At 49.9% G+C, this 21,783-nt stretch overlaps 1 protein-coding gene across 3 annotated transcripts in view; it reads right to left on the bottom strand.

Moving 5' to 3' along the window:
• The window catches only part of ROCK1 (Rho associated coiled-coil containing protein kinase 1), a 100,429-nt gene extending 79,033 nt beyond the window's left edge, over positions 1-21,396 (bottom strand). For all 3 annotated transcript variants that reach the window (XR_008463167.1, XM_054179684.1, XM_054179685.1), the window contains exon 1: positions 21,120-21,396. Coding sequence is in view for 2 of the 3 variants with exons in the window: in XM_054179684.1 (XP_054035659.1) it covers positions 21,120-21,212 (93 nt within the window). In the remaining variant the exon portion in view is untranslated. The remainder of the gene's footprint in view (positions 1-21,119) is intronic.
• Between the last annotated feature and the right edge of the window lie 387 nt (positions 21,397-21,783).

Below are 21,783 nucleotides of genomic sequence, written 5' to 3'. Positions count from 1 at the left end.
TCCTCTCCAACCTTAGCCTCCCCTGGCACAATTTCAGGCCATTTCCTCTCCCTCTATCACCTGAGACTAGGGAGAAGAGCCCAATCCCCACTTGGCTCCAGCCTCCTTTCAGGGTAGAGGTAGAGAGCAATGAGGTCTCCCTCAGCCTCCTCTTCTCCACACTCAACACCCCCAGATCCCTCAGCTGCTCCTCCCCAGCTCTGTTCTCCAGACCTTTCCCCAGCTTTGCTGCCCTTCTCTGGACCTGCTCCAGCCCTTCAATGCCTTTCTTCTAGGAATTAACTGGGGCAGTTTGGGCTGGGTGCCTTCTGCTGCTGCCACATGGGGTACACCTTTGGTGCCCCAAGTGTTCAGCCCACTGGGTGGACACAGGAAGCTGTGTATTTCATACCCATAATGTCCTGCTCCCTATGAATCCATCTGCAAGGTCTCACACTTCCTCTTTCTTCCTTCGCTGAGCCCAGTATTAGAGATGCAGCCTCAGCAGTGCTGAGCACAGGGGCATGACTGCTGCCCTAATACTCAAGTGGTGACATGCCAGAACATAACTTGAAAGCAGCAGTGACATCCCTGGAGATCAGTGACAAGAGCTGTCCCTCAGGGGTCTGTACTGGGACCAGTGCTGTTTAGTATCTTTATCAGTTACACAGGCAATGGGATTGATTGCACCCTCAGCAAGTCTGCACATCACATCAGGCTGAGTGGTGTGACTGACACGTGAGGGACAGAACACATCCAGAGGGTCCTGGACAAGCTGGAGAAGAGGGTCTGTGTGAACTTCATGAGGTTCAACAAGGCCAAGTGCAAGATCCTGCACCTGGGTCAGGGTAAGCCTTGGTATCAGTCCAGGGTGGGGGATGAAGGGGTTGAGAGAAGCCCTGTAGAGGAAGACTTGGAGGTACTGGAAGATGAAAAGCTGGACAGGAGCCAACGTGTGCTCACAGCCCAGAAGGCCAACTGTATCCTGGGATGAATCAAAGGAATGATCAGCAGGTCAAGGGAGGTGATTCTACTGCTCTACACTGTTCTCTTGAGACCTCACCTGGTATGCAGCTCTGGACACTCTGCACAAAATGGACATGGAACTGCTGGAGTGAGGCCAGAGGAGGCCACACAGATGATCAGAGGGCTGGAGCACCTCAGCTGTGAGGCCAGGCTGAGAGTTGGGGTTGCTCATCCTGGAGAAGAGAAAGCTCCACGGAGACCTCAGAGCAGCCTTCCAGTACTTCAAGGGGCTGGTAAGAAGGCTGGGGACAGGACAATCAGTGACAGGTTTAAACTAAGAGAGGGAGAGTCAGACTGGAGAGAAGGGAGATATTGTGCACAATTAAACACTGGCCCAGGGTGCCCAGAGAGGTGGGAGATGCTCCATCCCTGGAACCACTGCAAGTTGTTTAGGGCTCTGAGCAGCCTTCTCTAGTTGCAGATATTCCTGCTGACTGCAGAGGATTGGACTGGATGAGCTTTAAAGGTCTCTTCCAAAACAAAGCATTCTATGATGCTGTAACCTCATGAATTCAGAGGCAAACACTTCTGTCAGACATTCTGCACCTTCCAGCCACTCCTGCTGCACCAGAGAGCTACTTTCTGAACAGCAACATAACTTTAAGGCTCTATCACACTCAAATCTTTAGAGCTTGCTTGCTTGCCCCTTCCACTTTGGATTTAAGGGACATACATGTGAACTAGTCTGGTCCTCATGCTTTTCTCCCTCTATCTCCCAAACTGACATGACAAATCTCAACTCTTGCAGAAGGTCACCTCATTGAAGAATCTTTCACTGCAGTTCTTCTCTGGAAAGTAGCAGCCCAGCTCCACAGATTCATTTAAAAGCCAGATTTTGTAAATCAGAACGCAGGGAGGAGGGTGACTGTCACAGGATCACTGACCACAGCTCTGATTTGCACACCTTGCTATAAGGCAATATGAATGTAGCAGAAGACCAAAGTCAAGTCAAAGTCAACTGAACATGAACCAGCAGTGCCCAGGGGGCCAAGAAAGCCAATGGCAGCCTGGCTTGGGTCAGAAGCAGGGTGGGCAGCAGGGACAGGAGGTGACCATCCCTCTGTGCTCAGCACTGGGGAGGCCACACCTCGAGTGCTGTGCTCAGCTCTGGGCCCTCCCTGCAGGAAGAACATTGAGGGGCTGGAGCAGGTCCAGAGCAGGGCAGCCAAGCTGGAGAAGGGCCTGGAGCCCCTGGGTTAGAGGAGGGCTGAGGGAGCTGGGGGTGTTCAGGCTGGAGAAGAGGAGGCTGAGGGAGACCTCATTGCTCTCTGCAGCTCCCTGAAGGGAGGTTGGAGTGAGGAGGGGGCAGTCTCTTCTTGTTGGCAAGGGACAGGAACAGAGCTGCACCTAGGGAGGATCAGGCTGGATCTCAAGCAATATTTCTCCCCTGGAAGGGATCTCAGCCATTGGAAGGGGTTGCCCAGGGCAGTGCTGGAGTCCCCATCCCTGGGGGTGTTCCAGCAGCATGGACCTGGTGCTTAGGGACATGGTTTGGTGCTGCCCCTGCAGTGCTGGGTGGAGGGTTGGACTGGATGAGCTTGGAAGTCTCTTCCAACTGGATGTTTTCTGTCATCCCATCTATACACAGAGCCCTCCTGAAAACCAACATGAGAGCTCATGGCTGTGCAGAAGACAAAAGCAAGTGCAGAAAAAAGCTGAGCAGAGTAGCTGTGAACTCTCACATGCTGTCTCTACAGTAGAGTTATCTTAACAACTGAAGATCTTCTGAAGATACTCCAAACTCACTCAGTCTGTTTTCAAACACTGCCCAGTACCATGAGCATGTCAGAAACATTGTTTTATTCTTAATTACCACACTGCCAAAGCCAGCAATAAGCAGGGCAGAGCCAGAAGTGAGATCTTGCACCTGGCAATGGCACCACTAAGCTGTCCCAGCTTACAGGCCCTGCCCCTCCTCAGAACACAGCTGCTGCTGCCCCTAGCAACAGAATGTGAGACCTTCCAGGCTCAGAAACAAAGGCTGGGGCTGGCATCTTCAGTTCCGCCACCTACCAACACACTGCACTCTGGACTAGCTGAAACTCAGACATGGAACCAATGGTAAAAGGGTGACCAGAGGATATCCTGATGTAACCCCATTTCCTGGCCACACCACAGTGACAAGAGTTTGACACAGGGGATGCTGGAGCAGCTGCTTTCTCCAGAAGTGCCTGGAGGACACCAGCAGCCTTACATGGCTGCAACCCAGCAAAGACCAACAGCACTGCTGAGATTTACTCTTGCCACCAAGCTTTGCTGATGTGCTTTTATTTCATCTAATACAGCTCCTGTTATTAACCACAGTAGCTGCTCTCCCCCACAACAAAATCAGCATGACAGGCAGGTGACCTCTCCGAGGCCTGTCCCTAAGCACAGAGCTCCTGCCTGCAGCACAAGGGCAGGAGCTGCATCAGACACTGCCTCACAAAACAGAGACCAGATGCTGCAGCAGGAACCCCAGGGCCTCACTCCTGATGGAGACTGACCTGAGGACTGCTGCTCCAGGTCACCCTGTCTGATCAGAGAAGTGACACTCTGAAGTTAACCTATGGCATTTCTAGCTTTTGTTACAGAAAAATGTCTTGAGGGAAAAAATACATAGTCTGGGAACTGGTTATGGTCTGTTTAAATGCTTAGGGCTCAATCAGGAAGACAAGAGTCACATAATCAGAAGGTGGTTTGGGTTGGAAGGGACCTTGAAGATCATCTAAGTTCCAACCCCCCAGGGGAGGTTTAGGTTGGAAGTAACTTTTCTGAAAGGGTTCTCCAAGCCTGGCACAGGCTGCCCCTGGAGGTGGTTGAATCCCCATCCCTGGAGGGGTTTCAAAGAGGCAGAGATGTGGTGCTGAGGGCCATGGTTTAGCCCCAGCCTTGGTAGAAGTAGAGAATGATTGGAGTTCATGATCTTAATGGGGCTGTTCCAAACACAACAATCAATTCCATGATTCTGTGGTTGAGTTTCCTGCACTTTTTCACACCACTGGATTTAAAGATTTTTTTTCTAAGTCTGTTTCCTTGCTCTGCTCTGAGCAGGCCTGAAGTCAGAAGCCAAACACTGCTGCTCAGCAGATGGCATATCCTGTATCATGTCACTTCAGGAAATGGGCCCTTGACAGCTCTAGCTGAGAGCACTTTGTACCTCCACTATGTGCCTGCAGTGTTATTAACTAACCCTGCTGCAAATAGATCCTTGCACTGAGTCAGGAACTTCACCCATGATTTGAAGCCCAAGCTAGAAACAGACCAGGGGCAGGTCAAACAGCTTTCACTGTACAAGTATTGCCTCAAAAGCTTGAGAATCACAGGACCACGGAGCAGCCCAGATTGAGGGGGCCTCAAAGGTCATCTGGTCCAACCTTGCATGGGAAAGGGAAGCTCAGTGAAACCCCCCAGCAACAGGGACTCTGCCATGTCCCTGGCCAGGCTGTGCAGGGATTGATTGTTCAGGCTGTCAAAAGTCTATTTCTGGCAACACAAAACCTCTCCCAGTGCAACTTCTGCTCATTGCCCCTTGTCTTCTCCACATGGCTCCATCCTCTTTGTAGCTATCCTTCAGCTACTCAAATACTGAGAAGGTGGCCCACAATACATTCTCCAAGGGGGCTCCTTCACTCTTCCCTTGCAAGGGAGGTTCTCCAGTCCTTCAATCATCTTTTCCAGTCCCCTTTAGACCCTCTCCAGTCTGTATCTTTCGTGAACTGCAGACAGAGTACCCCAGGTGCAGCCTGACCAGCACTGAGGGGGCTGCTCATGCTTCTCTCTCTGCTGCTAAAGCTGACTGCCTTCTGCTTGCTGCACAGCAGCACCCCCTGGTCAGCAAGGCTGCTGCTGGCCACACAGATCCAAGCCCACACTGGGCTCTTCAGTTGTGTCATCCCCGGTGCAAGACTATGCACTTGTCTTTGCTCAATTTCACACTGCTCTCACGTCCACTGTTACAACCTGTCCAGGTCTCTGAGATGAAGCAGCCCTCTTACCACCCAGTTTGGTGTCACCAGCAGACTTGGTGAGGCTGCTTTTAATCTCATGGTCCATTTATGAAGGGGATAAGGAGGCCCAGCATTCATTTCTGGGAGACCCCACCTGTGGCAGGCTGTCAACCTGAGTAAAAACCACTGGCCGCCAAAAGACCTTCAGAGCTGTTACAAATAGCACATTTGATGCCTCACCAAACCTAACCCTAGTTCAACTACAAATGAGCAACCTTCATGCAGATGTATTTCCTGTACCATTTTGGTCACATCACACAGAAATGTTTTCAGTTCCTTCTATCAAAATCTAGAGCAGGAAATTGCAATTTCACAGCAGTGGAAATAAAAGCTGAATGATTTTGAAGCTTGCAGTACTTCCACTGAATGTGCAGGGGGGGTATTTTAAAAGGAAAAAGTATGCCAGGACTTCACCTTTTTTCACCATACTCATGTTCATATATGGGTATATGTAAGTGCCATGAATGCACTAAATAAATCTTCCCTTCTGGCCAATCCATTTACTTAATGATTATCCCAAGTGGTTAAGGAAGCTTTTCCCAGCAAGGCTTTCCTGGAAGCTTGGGCAGCACAGCTTCAGAAATACAAGGCAAGGCACAGTTGTGTGAGCACTGGTTAGCACAGAGCAGCACCTGCTCACCTAGCAAGAAGGGGAATTATTTCAGAGACCTAATGAGCCTCATTAGAACCCTCAAACTGCTCGGGTCAAAGGAACATTTTAGTGCTCTCTCCCTAATTCCCCCAGTGATTACAACTTAACTGCTGGAAACTCCAGCAAACAGGACCAGCCTCCTGTTCTCCTACTGCCCATGACCAGCTGAGGATTTGGTAATGCAGTTTGTAAGTTTAGCTGCAGTCTGAAATGCACAAATCTTCATGCCCACAGCTTCACACATCCCCCCCAGAGCTCAGCCAGGCAGTACTGCATTTTTTTCATGAAAAACATCTGATTTCATGAAGCACTTAGCTTGTCTCCAGTCCCCCCCCACAAGAAAATACACAAATCCCCACCAGAGAGTCTATGCAGAGCCTCAGAGCAATCAGCCTTATGAACACCAAGGTTCCCATGCGCCTACAGGAGTTAAGGCAGTGTAAAAACTGACTGATAGGGAAGCCAAGTGATTTTTAGGCTCAGGTGCTAATACACACTAACAAACAGAAAAAAGACTATCTTGCAGACAGAAGTCGAAGTTCAGACAAAAGTTTCCCCTGTTCATCTCCAGGAACATCTGTGGCTACAGAAACACAACCCTTCAGAACCTGAGAGCAGAGGATGCTATTCCAACAGCCCAGACTAGCACTGCATCTTCACTGCTGGGTTAAAAGAGCCTAACACCTTCCTCTCCACAGAGTTTGAAGAATCTTCTTGGGGAGGGTTTGGGGTTTTTTTGCCACTGGTATTTGCCAGATTTGTGCTGGAAGCCTGGTGTGTGTTTATCAAACACAACATGGTGGTATCAGGGAAATTTCCCTGCCTCTGAACAAGAGGACACCAGTAGCTTGCCTCCACACCATCGAAACCACAGATGGGGGCGGGGGGAAGCACTTCCTTATTTTAGATGCAGGAAACAGAAATTCAAAACAGTCTCACAAAAAGCCTGAAGAAATCAGGAAGCCCTGACTTAAGTCACCACAGGCCAAATAAACAATTCCAAACCCCAAATCAGCTTTAATTAGATTCTACCTAATTTCTCTGCCCATTTCCCAAACCTATTTGTATTTAAAGCTTGAGGACAGGCATGGCTTAATTTCCATCTACACAAAGCAGTGTTCTTTGGTTCCTGTACCTTACCATCACCCCACAAGTGAAATCTATTTTGTGTTCTGCACAACATCAACAGGCTGATAGAGCACTGATGCTCCCTCTTTGTTGCCATTTCATTTACTAAGCAGGAGAAGAGGACAGCATGGCTCAACAATACTGATCTCAATTTCTCTGTCTTTTCAGGTGAGATTTGATTTGCACTCAAACAAGGGAAAGGATGGAAATGGATTGACTGAACTTTCCACAAGTGGACAAGAGTTTCAAACTAGAGAAGAGCATTTAGACTGAATGTGAGGAACAAGTTCTGCACCCTGAGGGTGGTGGAACACTGGAATAGGCTGCCCAAGGAGGTGGTTGAGGCCCCATCCCTGGAGATCTTCAAGGTGAGGCTGGACAGGGCTCTGGGCAACCTGATCCAGTAGAGGATGTCCCTGCTGACTGCAGAGGGGTTGGACTGGATGAGCTTTGGAGGTCTCTTCCAACCCAAACCATTCTGTCATTCTGTGACCATTACTTTTTAGAACTACTAAGAATGAAATAATTTGTGGCAGGCAAATGGCCACTGCACAAGTTAAGAATTGACTTGAGAGCCTATGAATAGCCAGGATTGGCATTAGTGACAAAAACATTTCTGTTGTCATCTTCCCAATCAGCTGCCACTGCTTCCCCTACCAGCTTCCTTACTTCCTTACCTCTGCAGCAGAAATGAGGCAGAAATGAACAGCTCTGAAGAGTGAACAACGAGATCTTGCTAACAAATATCACACTTCTGTATCAAAAATTTAAGTGCCTCTTGTGTTTTGCAGAGCTGAGGCCATGGGTGTCCTGCCCCACTTCAGCACGAGCTCTTCTGGTTAACACCGTTTCCATTTTGCCCTGGATGAAGCAAGGAGGCTTAGCCCATAACCCAGCTCATTGCCATAGCTCTAGCATGGATAAGCTGCACTACTTCAGCCCTGAAAACCTTTGGTTTGCATCATGATGCAATTCCAAGGCAAACAGAGCTACAGGGTATTGTCTAATCTCAGGTATGAGCTTTAGCTCAAAGGTGCAGGTTACTTGTTAGAACAAGAACACTCTTTCAGTTGGTATGAAAAGGGTCCTGTTGATTCCAGCTCCTGAGAATATAAATACACTGAGTGAGAACAGATTACTCCTGAAACTCCTTCCAAACCTCAGCCATTTCTTTTGTTCTTTCCCCACTGCTGCTAACCCAGCACTTTGTGAGGCAGTGTTTTAGTTCCAAGTGAAGCCTTGCCCGCAGCTCCTCCTGCAGAAGGAAGCTTGCTCTTGCATCAGTTTGTTTCTACACCACACCTTGCCTGCATACTGCTATTTCCTGCTTGTTGGACTCCACCAACAGGTGAGCTTTGTGATGCTGAAACACATCAGGAAGACAGACAATGTGCTGCTTTGGCGCTGCTACTCAACCTCTCACAAGCCAGCCTGATTTGAATGGAAATCTTCAGCTGCTTATTCTGGTTCAACCTTCAATTGGAAACAAACACACTTCTGCTCCCAGGGCATCAGCGACTTGGAAAGAAACCTCCCATCCTGCAGGTACATGGCTGTAATCAACCCTTTTGTTTCCTCCTGACCACAGCTATCAGTATGTCAAACTGCAATTAAAAAGGGACAGAAAAGCATTCCTTTTTGTTTCCCCTAGAAGGTATGGCTCTCAGACCTTTCTTTCCCAGCAGCTAGAACAGAAACTTATTTCTAGAAAGATGAAGCTGCTCTGACTCCCTTCTTTACTGGGAGCCCGAAGGGGAAGCTGTAGGGTCAGGAACAGTGCAGCCATCCCAACTCTTTCCTGATGCTGGCCAAAGTCAGTGGCACTGTGCAGAAGAATCTTTACAGCTGCAGGCCCAGTGCTGAAGCAGCCTCAGCAGCACAGCACAACAGTCTCATTTTCCCTCTAAAGGATATCTTTGGTGACATCTCGAGGCCATACTGCTGTTATGTACACAGCACTCCATGGAGGATAAATATCTGTGATGAGAGCCCAAACTCATTTTAGCACAGAAAAGAAACAACAGGAGACCATTCCAGACTCCTCTGACCTAACACTCATCAAGAATTAAAAGTGAGAGAGACTTTTACTTCGTTCCTAACTCAATCCAACTTGCCAAGTGGAACCCATGAGCAGCTCTGTGTGCAAGTTACTCCATACAAGACCTTCTGTTGCAGCTCTGCTTCTTAGATAAACAACCCAGGGTCGTCCTGAGTGCAGCCTTCCTAACGAGAGTCCTCAGAGCCTGTTGCAGAGCCACAGTGTGACCAGTTGGGAAGATTACTCCAACTGTCTGGCTTTCCAAGCCAGAAGCCCCTCCAAACACCTGAAGGTCATGCAGTGTCCAGAAACTGCACACACAAAATGGTCTGGGGGTATGAAAGGCCAAAACCAGCCACAAGCCAGGAAGCAGACTAACCTGCTCCCTACAGAGAGCCCCCAGCTTCTTCATGACATCTCCCACCCCGACTGCAGTGTATCTGAAATATAGACAGAGCCCACAAGCCCCAACCCAAACCCAACAAAACACACAAATCACACCAGGAGTTCAGCTTTCTCTCCACAGCTCTCCCTGGCATTTTATTCTTTCCATCACCATCTCTGTTCTGCTGGTGCTGGCCACAAGAAGCCTCTTCAGAAGCCACAGTGACTGTTGCAAATACTAGCAGAGCAGAAACTTCAAGTCCTAGTAAGTCTGGCACTTGGCTGGCACTGTTCTTGGCCTTGCATTCCTCCAACAGAGAATATACAGCATGTAATAGGAAGCTTGAACAGTCCCAAGGCCACCATAAACCAAATGCTGGCAATTGTTTCATTGCCAATTGAGCTAAGTAGCAACTAGAGTTTAAGGAGGTGGACAGCAGCTCACAGAAGATATAGTGGAACAATGAATGAACTGCTAGGCAGATTGAAGTGGCAAAAGAGCCCTCTTTGCAAGAGGAGAGTAAATTCTCTCAGCTTAATGCTGACAGGACTCTGTGTGCCTACAATTGAAGCTACTTTCTCAGAAGAGATTGTTAAAGTGCTGGTATAAAAACATTTCAAACCAAAGATGGGCTCCTGAGGAAATTCCATGACCCCACCTCTAACCCTAACAGCAGTGCACAGCACCAAGACAGCAGAACTCCCCTGTTTCCAGCTCGAGCTTTGTGTTGTGACTGACTTGGTTCTGCAGAGCCCAGCATGGGGCAAGCATAACCAGCATAACCTCACTGTCCTACCTTCAGTCTCCCTCCTCCCTGAAGGATCTTCCCCATCCACTCATACTCTGTCACCTCCTGGCTGGAGAGGTTTCATCTGCTCCTATTTTAACACTACACTGGCAGTCAAAGGTGCTGCAGAATGAACATGCTGGATCCTGTCACCCACACTCTCGAGGAAGATGGTGCCTGACGTGCTGACAGCTTGTACCTCAGCTTCTACCACAAGCAGTCTCTCCTCCCTCTTCACCCCACAGAAACAGGATGTTCCTGGCAGCCAGTGGCTGGGCAGGAGTACAGCCATCCCCTGTTAATGTGCTGGCTACTATGTGCATACCTAACACCAACAGACTTTATCTGGAGCAGCAGCTCGCCTCAGAGCACAGCCATACCTTAGCACTTCATAGATCTGAAGGCCAAGCAGCACTATGAATCCTATGCAGCTCTGCAGAGAAGAGATGAAGCCAGAATGACTCAGTATGTGCAGAACTAGCAGAATTCAAGCATTTCTTAGGTAAGTGAATATTCTGACTCATGGAGGTCCACAGGAAAAATAAGTACATATTCCACTGGCGTTTCAGATCACTTTCAAGCTCTGTAGTTGAGACATACAAGCTAGCTCCAACCTACAGCCCAGAATGAACCCTTAGTCTGTGTAATGTTTTCTACAGAGGTTTCCAAACATCAGGTCTTTGCCTCATCTCAGACCATGCAACTGAAGACAAAACCAAACAACCAAACAAGAAAACTTCCACATCTCTCAACTCTATAAAAGCAAAATGAATGGATATTAGAAATGGGGGGTTGAAGCTGGAATGATGAAATCAGCAGATGGGTTTCCACCTGGAGCTGTTCACCAAGAGCTCTCCTGCCCTCAGCCCATGACATTCTGCTGCACAAATACTGACAGGGAGCTTTCTGCTAAAGCAAATGCTCCACAAGATTTTGAATATCAGACTAGACTTTGACCTGTGCTCCAGTGAGGAGCTGGTACTGATCCTGGGCAGCTTCTCCTCTAGAAACAGGGGTAGGTAAGCCTCCCAAGCAGCTGCTGCTTGCCTTGACCATCTCTAAGCTGCTGTAACTGAAGATGCACCACAGCACGCTATACCCTACCAATGCTGCCTGCATATCCATCACCACTGAAAGGCCCAAGAAGAATCACAGAATGCATCTGCTTGGAAGAGAGCTCCAAGCTCATCCAGCCCAGCCCTCCACCCAGCACTGCAGGGGCAACACCAAACCATGTTCCTCAGCACCAGGGCCACAGCGGCTGGGACACCCCCAGGGGTGGTGACTCCAGCAACTGCCCTGGGCAGCCTCTTCCAATGGCTGAGATCCCTTCCAGGGGAGAAACATTTCCTGAGATCCAGCCTGAGCCTCCCCTGGGGCAGCTTGGAGCCATTGCCTCTGCTCCTGTCCCTTGCCACCAAGGAGCAGGGGCTGCCCCCTCCTCACTCCAGCCTCCCTTCAGGGAGCTGCAGAGAGCAAGGAGGTCTCCCTCAGCCTCCTCTTCTCCAGCCTGAACACCCCCAGCTCCCTCAGCCCTCCTTTAGCCCAGGGGCTCCAGGCCCTTCTTCAGCCTTGCTGCCCTGATCTGGACCTGATTAGAAATCCAATCACCTCAGCAGAGCAGAACCCTGCAGGTAAGAGGAGCTCCAAGCCACTTTTTATTCTTCACAAAGATCAAGCTTCAGCTCTTGGTCAACCACTGCTAGTTCAGGAGTTTATTTTAGCAGACTATGCAGAAGCCAAGAGATGGCAATGCCTGCACTGCTTGCAATGAGCTACAACTGGGTGCTGTCTGCAGTGCTTGCAGTCCTAGGAGCACTGTCCTGTCATTCTCTGGCTCTGGCTCCATTGCTGCTTGAATGACTGGAGAAAGGCAGTGCTGGAACAGTGTTTGGCCGCTCTCTAATCTGGCTCTCAAAGGAGGATGTTCAGCTGTTCAGGATCTCCATTTGGAAGTTCAACTTCTTGATGACAAAGGAGTTTCAACAAACAGCATCAAACAACATCCACCAAAAAACCCAGAAGTTTTTAATCACATGTTTAGAGACTTCTCAAAATCAAGACAAACATCCTGTATCAAGAAATATCTCAGTGTTCTTCAGCAAGAGAAAGAAAAACCTTTATTTTATGTAGTGCTGAAGTACGTCCCAGGGAACTCTGCAAGCAGCAGCTCTGAGGCTACCAGGGTCATCTGTTACCAAGTTCTCAATGAGTGCTATCCTGGTCCTCAGCAAGGGTTTGCAGAGCAACAGGTTGAATTTCCATCTGCCCAACAAACAAATCCCAGGTGTTTCCCTCTTCCTTCCTACCGCTCCCCAAAAGAGAAAAAACTCCAAGCACCGGGCAGTTGCCAGGGAAAAGAGCATTGTGTACAAATATTTGTACTCCATAAGAGCATTTATAATCTATTACACAGTTGGGGGGAGGTTATTCCTCTTGCTAAAATATGCCTTAACATCCACTTCCTATTATCATTCTGGATGAATGCTTTTTATAGGAACTGAGTTCTTTTTCCCCTACAGGCTCTAGCTCCTCCTTGTGCTCCCCACAGCAGCGCTGTGTCAGTTACCTGTCACTGCTGGGTGACACCAGCACACACTGAGCCAGGCACCAACCTTGTGACAGCCCCACCACCTCCACTGGTACCTCCCCAGAGGCTTCCAGCACCTTCCAAGAGGTGCAACCCAAAAAGAAGATCCACCGAGCTGCTGCGTTTCCAAAGCCACCTCCCAGCTGCAGCTCACCTGGGACAGGCACAGCAAGGTAGATTTGCTCACTAACTGCACAGCTGCCTACACTTGGTAACTCCTAGCGAGCAGCAGGCAACATGAACCTGCACAGGAAGCCTGCACACAGTAACCTGAAGATACAGAATCATATTTCTGGGTCAGCCAGAAGCCTTGTGTCAGATCTAACCACAAAGTCACAGGAGGATTGGGGTTGGAAAGGATCTTTAAAGGCCATCTAGTTCCAACTCCTATAGCCATGGGCAAGGATATCTTGCACTAGATCAGACTGCTCCAAGTCCCCTCCAACCTGATGTTGAAGGTTTTCAGGGATGGGACACCTCTCTGGACAATCTTTTCCAGTGCCTTACCATCCTCATAGCAAAAAAGCTTTCTTTTTATATCCAGTGTGAACCTACCCTCTTCAGGGCTGAAACCACTGACCCCTGCCTCTCACTACAGGCCTGAGGAAAAAGACTCCCTCGGTCAGGAGAGATTCAGATATTCCCTCAGAGTATCCCCAACGCCTCTGCCAGCCCACTCTCAATCCATTCAACACCCAGTATGTACTGATACTGGTGACAGTCCCCACTCAAGCACAAGACTTGAATCTAAACAGTAGTAGGAACGTGCCCAAGGAATTCAACCATGACATCTCTCTTTACTTAAAGCTACTTCCAGACAACTCACAGCACTCAAACTGACACTCTACAAACCTTCAAGCTCTGCTTTTTGTATGCAGGAGCTTCAGCAGCAAAAGAAAAGCTTCTTGGAGACCACACCTGTGTAGCATGTGTTGGACCTGAAGAGCATAGTTACTGTGGTGTCAGGAAAGGTGGGTTTTGACAGCTACAAGCTCTTATCTATCAAGGTACTGGGAGTTACATTCTTCACTTTTAAAAACAGAGTAAAACTTTCCCAAAGTCCCACCTGCAGAGTCCTCAGAAGTCTGCTATCAGGTTTAGAACTCCAGATCCCAAATGAGGAAGTGATCCTCTCACCTTTTCCTATGGAAGGCAAACAAACTTTTCATGTAGCTGAACGTGAAATCACAACAGGCCTGCTGAAAACAGGTGACTGCTCTGGTGAGACCTCACCTGGAGTACTGTGTACAGGGCTGGAGACCTCAGTATAGGAAGGACATGGACCTGATGGAGAGGATCCAGAGGAGGCCATGAAAATGATCAGGGAGCTGGAGCACCTCTTCTATGAGGACAGGCTGAGGGAGCTGAGATTGTTTGGCCTGGAGAAGAAAAGGCTCTAGGGAGACCTTCGAGCAGCCTGCCAGTACCTGAAGGGGACACAAGAAGGCTGCAGAGGGACTGTTCCCAAAGGCCTGCAGGGACAGCACCAGAGGCTATGGCTTCAAACTAGAGCGGAGCAGATTGAGATTGGATGTGAGGAACAAGTTCTTGACTATGAGGGTGGTGGAACACTGAAACAAGTTGCCCAGGGAGGTGGTTGAAGCCTCATCCCTGGAGATATTAAAGGTGAGGCTGGACAGGGCTCTGGGCAACCTGATCTATCACAGAATCACAGTATCACCAAGGTTGGAAGAAACCTCAAAGATCATCGAGTCCAACCTGTCACCACAGACCTCATGACTAGACCATGGCACCAAGTGCCATGTCCAGTCCCCTCTTGAACACCTCCAGGGATGGGGACTCCACCACCTCCCTGGGCAGCACACTCCAATGGCCAACAACTCTCTCAGTGAAGAACTTTCTCCTCACCGCCAGCCTAACCCTCCCCTGGCACAGCCTGAGACTGTGTCCCCTTGTTCTGGTGCTGCTTGCCTGGGAGAAGAGACCAACCCCCTCCTGGCTACAACCACCTTTCAGGTAGTTGTAGAGAGCAATGAGGTCTCCCCTGAGCCTCCTCTTCTCCAGGCTAAGCAACCCCAGCTCCCTCAGCCTCTCTGTGCTCAAGGCCTCTCCCCAGCCTTGTTGCCCTTCTCTGGACACCTGCAAGTGTCTCAATGTCCTTCTTAAACTGAGGGGCCCAGAACTGGACACAGGACTCAAGGTGTGGCCTAACCAGTGCAGAGTACAGGGGCACAATGACTTCCCTGCTCCTGCTGGCCACACTGGTTCCTATTGCAGGCCAGGATGCCATTGGCCTTCTTGGCCACCTGGGCACACTGCTGGCTCATGTTTAGGCAGCTGTCAATCAGCACCTCCAGGTCCCTCTCTGCCTGGCCGCTGTCCAGCCACTCTGACCCCAGACTGTAGCTCTGCATGGGGTTGCTGTGCCCAAAGATCTAGGGGAGGCTGTCCCTGCTGACTGTGGTAAGCTCAGACTAGATGGCCTTTGGAGGTCCCTTCCAGCCTGGACTGTTCTATGACTTGAGCTCTGTCCTTGTGTTGTTTTGATACACCAAGCCCAGAAGCCTCTGGAGAGTAGATAAACCAAGCTTGTCATGGGCAGTGTTTACTGTTGTCAGTTAACCTGAAGCTGGACAGGTGAACAAGTGAAACATTCCAAATCTTTGAAGATTAAGACCAAAGTTCAAAGTTGTTGTTGTTTTGGGTTTTTTTTTGTAAATCAGCCACTCAAGTGACTGACCAAGCACTTGAAAACCTTAGTTACTCACATGCCTACATGAAAAACCTCCGTGGCAGTTAGCAGAGCAAAGAGAGCAGCAAAAGACATTGCCATGAAAATCTGCCGGTTGTTTTGAATCAAAAGCAGAGGCAGCTTCAGGCCAAGGTGTTCTCCATCCAGCCCCCTGCTGCAGCCCTCCCTCCTCACTCTCAAAAACCTGGAAGCCCAAAGCCCCAGGGATTTAGCCAAAAAAAAAAAAATACAATAAAAAAAGCCACCAGGGGAGTAAGAAATCTGCTTTTATTCCAGACCTGTGGTAGAAGTAAGCTCATGGAATAGGACTTTCCACTGCTGTTTAATGTTGTCATCAATGGCAGACAACAGGACTGAGTGACCCTCAGCACGTCTCAGATGACACCAAGATGAGTGGTGCAGCTGACAAACCAGAGGGGCAGGATCCCTCTGGAGGGACCTGGACAAGCTCAAGAAGTAGGCTTGTGTGATCCTCATGAGTTTCAACAAGGCCAAGTGCAGGGTCCTGCACATGGGCCAAGGAAATCCTCATTGTTGGACAGGCTGAGAGATGATGGGACTGAGGGCAGTCCTGCAGAGAAAGGCTTGGGGTACTGGTGGGTGGAAGGCTGGGTGTGAGCTAACAACAGGTATTTGCAGCCAGGAAAGCCAGCTGTACCCTGAGCTGCATCAAAAGAAGCATGGCCAGCAGGTCAGAGGAGGGGATTCTGCACTTCTGCTCTGCTGAGATCCCACACAGTGACCCGTGTCCAGCTCCAGACCTGCCAACCCCAGGGCATGGAACTGCTGGAGCAGAGACAGGAGGCCACAAAGATTATTAGAGGGCTGGAACCCCTCTGCTATGAGGACAGGCTGAGAGAATTCAGGTTGCTCAGCCTGGAGAAGGCTCCAAGGAGGCCTTCTGGTGGTCCTTCAGTGCTTAAAGGGCTGATCAGATGCAGAGCTACAGGCTGGGATTGGAGTGGCTGAGAGCTGCCAAACAGAGGGGGACCTGGGGGTGCTGATTGACAGCTGCCTAAACATGAGCCAGCAGTGTGCCCAGGCAGCCAAGAAGGCCAATGGCATCCTGGCATGTATCAAGTATAGTGTGGCCAGCAGGAGCAGGGAAGTCATTGTGCCCCTGTACTCTGCACTGGTTAGGCCACACCATGAGTCCTGTGTCCAGTTCTGGGCTCCTCAGTTTAAGAAGGACATTGAGAGACTTGAAGGTGTCCAGAGAAGGGCAACAAGGCTGGGGAGAGGCCTTGAGCACAGCCCTGTGAGGAGAGGCTGAGGGAGCTGGGGTTGCTTAGCCTGGAGAAGAGGAGACTCAGGGGAGACCTTCTTGCTCTCTCCAACTACCTGAAGGATGGTTGTAGCCAGGTTGGGGTTGATCTCTTCTCTCAAGCAACCAGCAGCAGAACAAGAGGACACAGTCTCAAGGTGTGCCAGGGGAAGTTTAAGCTAGAGGTGAGGAGAAAGTTCTTCACTGAGGGAGTCGTTCACCATTGGAGTGTGCTGCCCAGGGAGGTGGAGGAGTCCCCATCCCTGGAGGTGTTCAAGAGGGGATTGGATGTGGCACTTGGTGCCATGGTCTAGTCCTGTGATTCTATGATTAATGAAACACCAAGCTTAAGCTGAGAGCTGGTCACTCACACTGCCAGGGGCTCCATTTAGTGCACCTGAGGTACTCACCAGTGTGACCATCTAACAGAGCCATCAGCCTCCGCAGCCCTGCCCCGTTTGGAGAGCAGCACCACAGGGTACTGTGGCACATGCTGCACACACAGCTTGGGCTTCAGCCTCCTCAGGGCTGGGCAGAAAAGATACTCAGCTACAATTTCAGGACTACATCAAGTGCAGAGAAGCCCCACAGAAACAAACTTAGTTCCAGACAGTTGCAACATATTGTTCTTACTCCTTTTATTACAGTTGCAAAGGAGAAGACACTACAAAGAACCCTCTCTCCCCCACACAGCAGCTTTACGGCCTCCTCCCTGCAGCATGTGAACTGAAGCTCTGGGGACCCCAGAGCGCCTTTGCTGCCTGCTCGTGGCTCAACTTCCTGAAGCAGTGACACCTTCCTTTGCATCACCCCCTGCCATCTATTCTCACTGCTCTCACTACTTCACACAGAACTTAGGAAGCTTTTTAGCATGCAGAGCCTAGCTTAGGACTGCTACAAACCCCAAATTTACCACAGAATTGGTTGAGAGGTTTTTCCATGCCTGCCTTTTGGTCTGCAGGGGCTAGAAACTGATGAAGAGGAGTAAAAATAGAAGCAGAGCTGAGCCAAACTGAAGAGAATAAAAATCACTTTAACAGAAGCCAAGGGCATTGCTGAGCCATTTCACACAGCCAAAAGTCTAAAGGATCTCCAGCCTGTTAATCTTACCTGCTGGCTGCAAAGACCTTGTATATCACTTGCTCATCTCATACCACTCAGGTACACACAGCTACCCAACACCTCTGCTCAGGAAATGTGAAAGCAATGAAAAGCAGCATCAACTCACAACTTTAATCAAAGGGAGGGGAAAAGGGGTTGGATTTAAGAAGTTTTTAATGTACTCTGATCATAAAAACCTATAATCTTGTTTTCTTTTTCACTGTTTCAGGCCTAGAGCCTGACAAGTCTTCCCCTTTAACAGGGGGCTGTAGGGAGGGGAAGGGATCTCTAACTTGGAAGGTATTTGAAGGGCGCATCAACTAACCGGCACCTAAGGAGCTCTTCCTTAAGAGCATATCCATGTAGATGGCAATGGATTGGATATATAAAGAATGAGGTTGGCAGTGTCAATAACCATAGGAAGAAACGGCTGTAAAACATCTAAACAGTTTCAAAAGTGTTGGAATCTATAGAAAAGAGCCCAGGAACCAACTCAGGATGAGAGAAATGAAACAAAGCAGAAGCCCAGCCAGCAGAGAGGGCAAAACAGTGACAAAACACATCCCAAGCTCACCTAGAGGCTGATTTCTTCAGAAGCTGCACTGGGTTGGTGTTAAAGACCAGAATCTGTAATTAGGGCTAGCTGGGATAAAAACACAACATGGTTCCAATGCAGCTGCCTTTAAAAGCACGCTCCAAAAGTCTGATTTCTTAAAGTGATAATTTTTTAAGGACATTGCTAAGATCGGAGATGCAAACCCATGTTCTCAAACTATCACAGAATCGGTTTGGTTGGAAGATTCTCTACCCAATCTGGTGCTAAACCACAGCCCAAGCACCACAGCTCTGCCTCTCTGAAACACCTCCAGGGATGGGCATTCAACCACCTCCTTGGGCAGCCTGTGCCAGGCTTTGAGAACCCTTCAGAGAAGAAGTTTCTTCTGATATCCAACCCAAACCTCGCCTGATGCAGCCTGAGGCCACTTTCACTCATCCTACCACCTGTTCCTAGGGAGAAGAAACCAACCCCCACCTGGCTTCAGCTTCCTCTCATGGAGCTGTAGGGAGCAAGTTCTCCCCTCAGCCTCCCCCAGGCTAAAGAACCCCAGTTCCCTCAGCCACTCCTCACAGGACGTGGTCTCTAGAGCCTTCACCAGCTTTGTTGCCCTTTTCTGGACATGCTGCAGCACCTTGTGGATGTTCTCCAGTCTCTCATGTAATGAGGGCCCAAAATTGAACCCAGCACTCAAGGGGTGGACTCACCAGTGCCAAGTAGAGGGCAACAATCACTGCCCTAATGCTGATCACACTTTTACAGATCCAGGCCAGGATGCTGGTGGCCTTTTTGGCTCCCTGGGCACACCCTGGCTTATCTTCAACCAGCTGTGGAGCAACATCCCCCATGCCTTGTTCCACCAGGCAGCTTTCCAGCCAGCATCCCAAGCCTGGAGCATTCATGGGGTCATTGTCACTCAAGAGCAGGACCTGGCACTGGCTTTGCTCTTCTCAGCCCAGTGATCTAGCCTGGCCAGGTCCCTCTGCAGAGCCTTCCTACCCTCCAGAAGATCAACACCGCCACCAAACTTAGTGTCATCTGCAAACTCGGCGAGAGTGCTCTCCATCCCCTCACCCAGATCATTGATAACTGTGTTCAACAGAGCTGGCCACAGCACTCAGCCCTGGGGAACACCACTGGTGACCAGCTGCCAACTGGAGTTAGCTCTTTAGGCCTGGCCTTCCAGCCACTTTTTCAGCCAGCAAAGTGTCCATCCATCCAAGCCATGAGCAGCCATGGATAAAGCAGCCATGCCTTACCCAAGCATGGTAGGAAGCATCCCAAGGTCATTCCCATACTGACTGCAGCTTAGCTCCAAATCACCATGAAGATAACTGAAATGGGCAAAATCCTTAACCTGATTAAAAGGTGAAGGCATACAGTTAAAGGTAGTATCAGCTACACTTTCAATACCTTCAAGCTTCTCACTATCACAGCAGGAAGGTCCTCCTGGCACAGCCAGCACTAAAGCGCTGGAAAACTGAGTTACAGTTAACAAAAGCCTCTGGAGCTGAGCTCCTGACACCTGTCAAGAGAGCTGAGTGCAGAATAGGGACTGGACAGCAGCCGGAGCTCTCAGAAGCCACACACAATGTATCCTAACCATCAGACCTCTCCTGAGTTGTAGCTCCAAGGTGGCAGATAGGAAACCAGACCAAAAGTAGCAAGTCAACTGAAAGGGACAGCGTTATTTTGCCTTGTGGCAGCAATCTCCACAGGGCTCTGGAGGTTGGACCTGTCAACGCTTCAGAATCCACAAATCAGTAACAAGCACAGTACAAAACACCATCGACTTCTCCAGGTCCTTTCCTTGAAGTCTGTTGACCTCTCCCCCACCTTACGGTCAAGCGAGCTTCCTGCTAAGAGCCAGGCAGCAGCAGAGCGATTATTAAGATCTATCTCCACTCCCGTGCCTCCCTCTCCCCTCCAAACCCAAATATCCGAGCCCACACTAGGCACAAATTTATTTGTTCTCTCTTACAACAGGCAACCATTAAAAAAAAAAAAAAAAAGAAAAGAAAACCACTAAAGAACTTCTATCACTTGCTACAAGGAAAAGAAATTCTCTATTTCAACACTGCACAAACTGCAATGTGCTATTTTAGAGTATCCCTAGGCACAGCTAAGCACCCAGCTGCATCCCGAACAAACTGGCTGCATTTGGTGTACGCTTTCTGGAGGTGCTTTTTATCATCACAACTGAAATATCATCCACTTTTGTCAAGCAGTTATCGAATTATGTTGTTTTTATGCCAGGACGTGTTCTTGTTTGCTTTCCGATGATGCAATTCTAACACCGGCCGCACTGGAGAGATCCATAGAACCACCAGATATGATCAAGGCAGGAAACCATAAGCAAGCAGCCCTCTATCTCAAGCCTTGCACACCAAGTAATTTAGAACGCATTTAACCCCCTGCCGTGGCTATTTGCCCATTAAGGGCACGTTAATCGCAGGGCTGGGTTTTACACGTCATTCGTTAGCATTTGCAAACGTCTGCGCTGCACAGGCTGCAATCAGCGGTGCAGTGCCTAACCACAGCTCACGCTGACCTCGCTCTTAAAAACAGTTGTTGGAATCCATGCATCACAGCTACTGACAGCCTCTGCCCACTGGCACTCGGGAGTCAGCCTCCGTACACAGCGTCCGCCGCCCCTTGTGCCAGCCGCTGCAGAAAGAGCCCGGAGCCAGAGGCTGCCAGGCTGGGGCAGGGCTGGGCGGGTGCATCCCTGGCACCGGAGCCGCTCTCCCTGCACAAAGCCATCCAGGCACCCTCCGCTCGGCGCTGAGCAAACACAGCACGGGCGCGGAGCTGAGCGGGCGGTGACTCAGCCAGGAGGGCGAGATTCGGTCCCACAGGGTAAGGAATTCGGGCGGACGCGGCCGGGGGCCCACCGGCGCTCCCTACTCACCAGCAAGCAGTCCACGTTCACTTCGGATTTGGGGTCCTTTAAAGTCACGTCGATTTTCTCAAACCGAGACTCAAAACTTTCTCCCGTCGACATGTTTCCGGAGATTAAAAGTTTCCCTTATTCCCGAGCAAAGTAAGGTTAAAAATAATGAAAAAGTAAAAAACAGGAACAAGTGAGCACAAACGAGAAACCGCACAGCCTGTGCCAGGCCGGGGAGCGCTTCCTGCCAAATCCCTTCAATCACAGAAGTCTCCGGGGCGAGTTCCCCCACGCCGAGAGCCGAGAGTCCGTGGCCGGGGGCAGGACGAGGCTGCTGCTCCCCCGCTCCTCCAGGCAGGCCTTGGCTGGGGTGCTCACAAGGCCGCGGCAGCAGCAGGTCTCCTCTCCCTCGCTGCTCTGCTCGGACCCCAGCGCCTCGGCAACCTCATCCTCCCAGCCGGGGAAGCCGCCCTGGCAGCCGGCGTAGCGGTTCCTCCTCCTCGCCCTGCAGCAGCGCCGGCGGGCCGGTGCCAGGCTCCGAAGCGCAGCTCTTTTCCCCGCAAAACCAGGAGAAAAAGAGACAACAGGGAAGAGGGGAGGGAAGGGGAAAAAAATAGGAAAGAAAAGAAATGGCAAAAGTCTGCAGGCACACCAAGAAGGCAAAAATTGGAGAAAACAACCAACA

This window comes from Dryobates pubescens, chromosome 3, assembly GCF_014839835.1.
Source record: "Dryobates pubescens isolate bDryPub1 chromosome 3, bDryPub1.pri, whole genome shotgun sequence".
Taxonomy (NCBI): Eukaryota; Metazoa; Chordata; class Aves; order Piciformes; family Picidae; genus Dryobates; species Dryobates pubescens.
The sequence above is the reverse complement of the archived record's forward strand: the minus strand, read 5'-3'. Positions and strand labels throughout refer to the sequence as shown.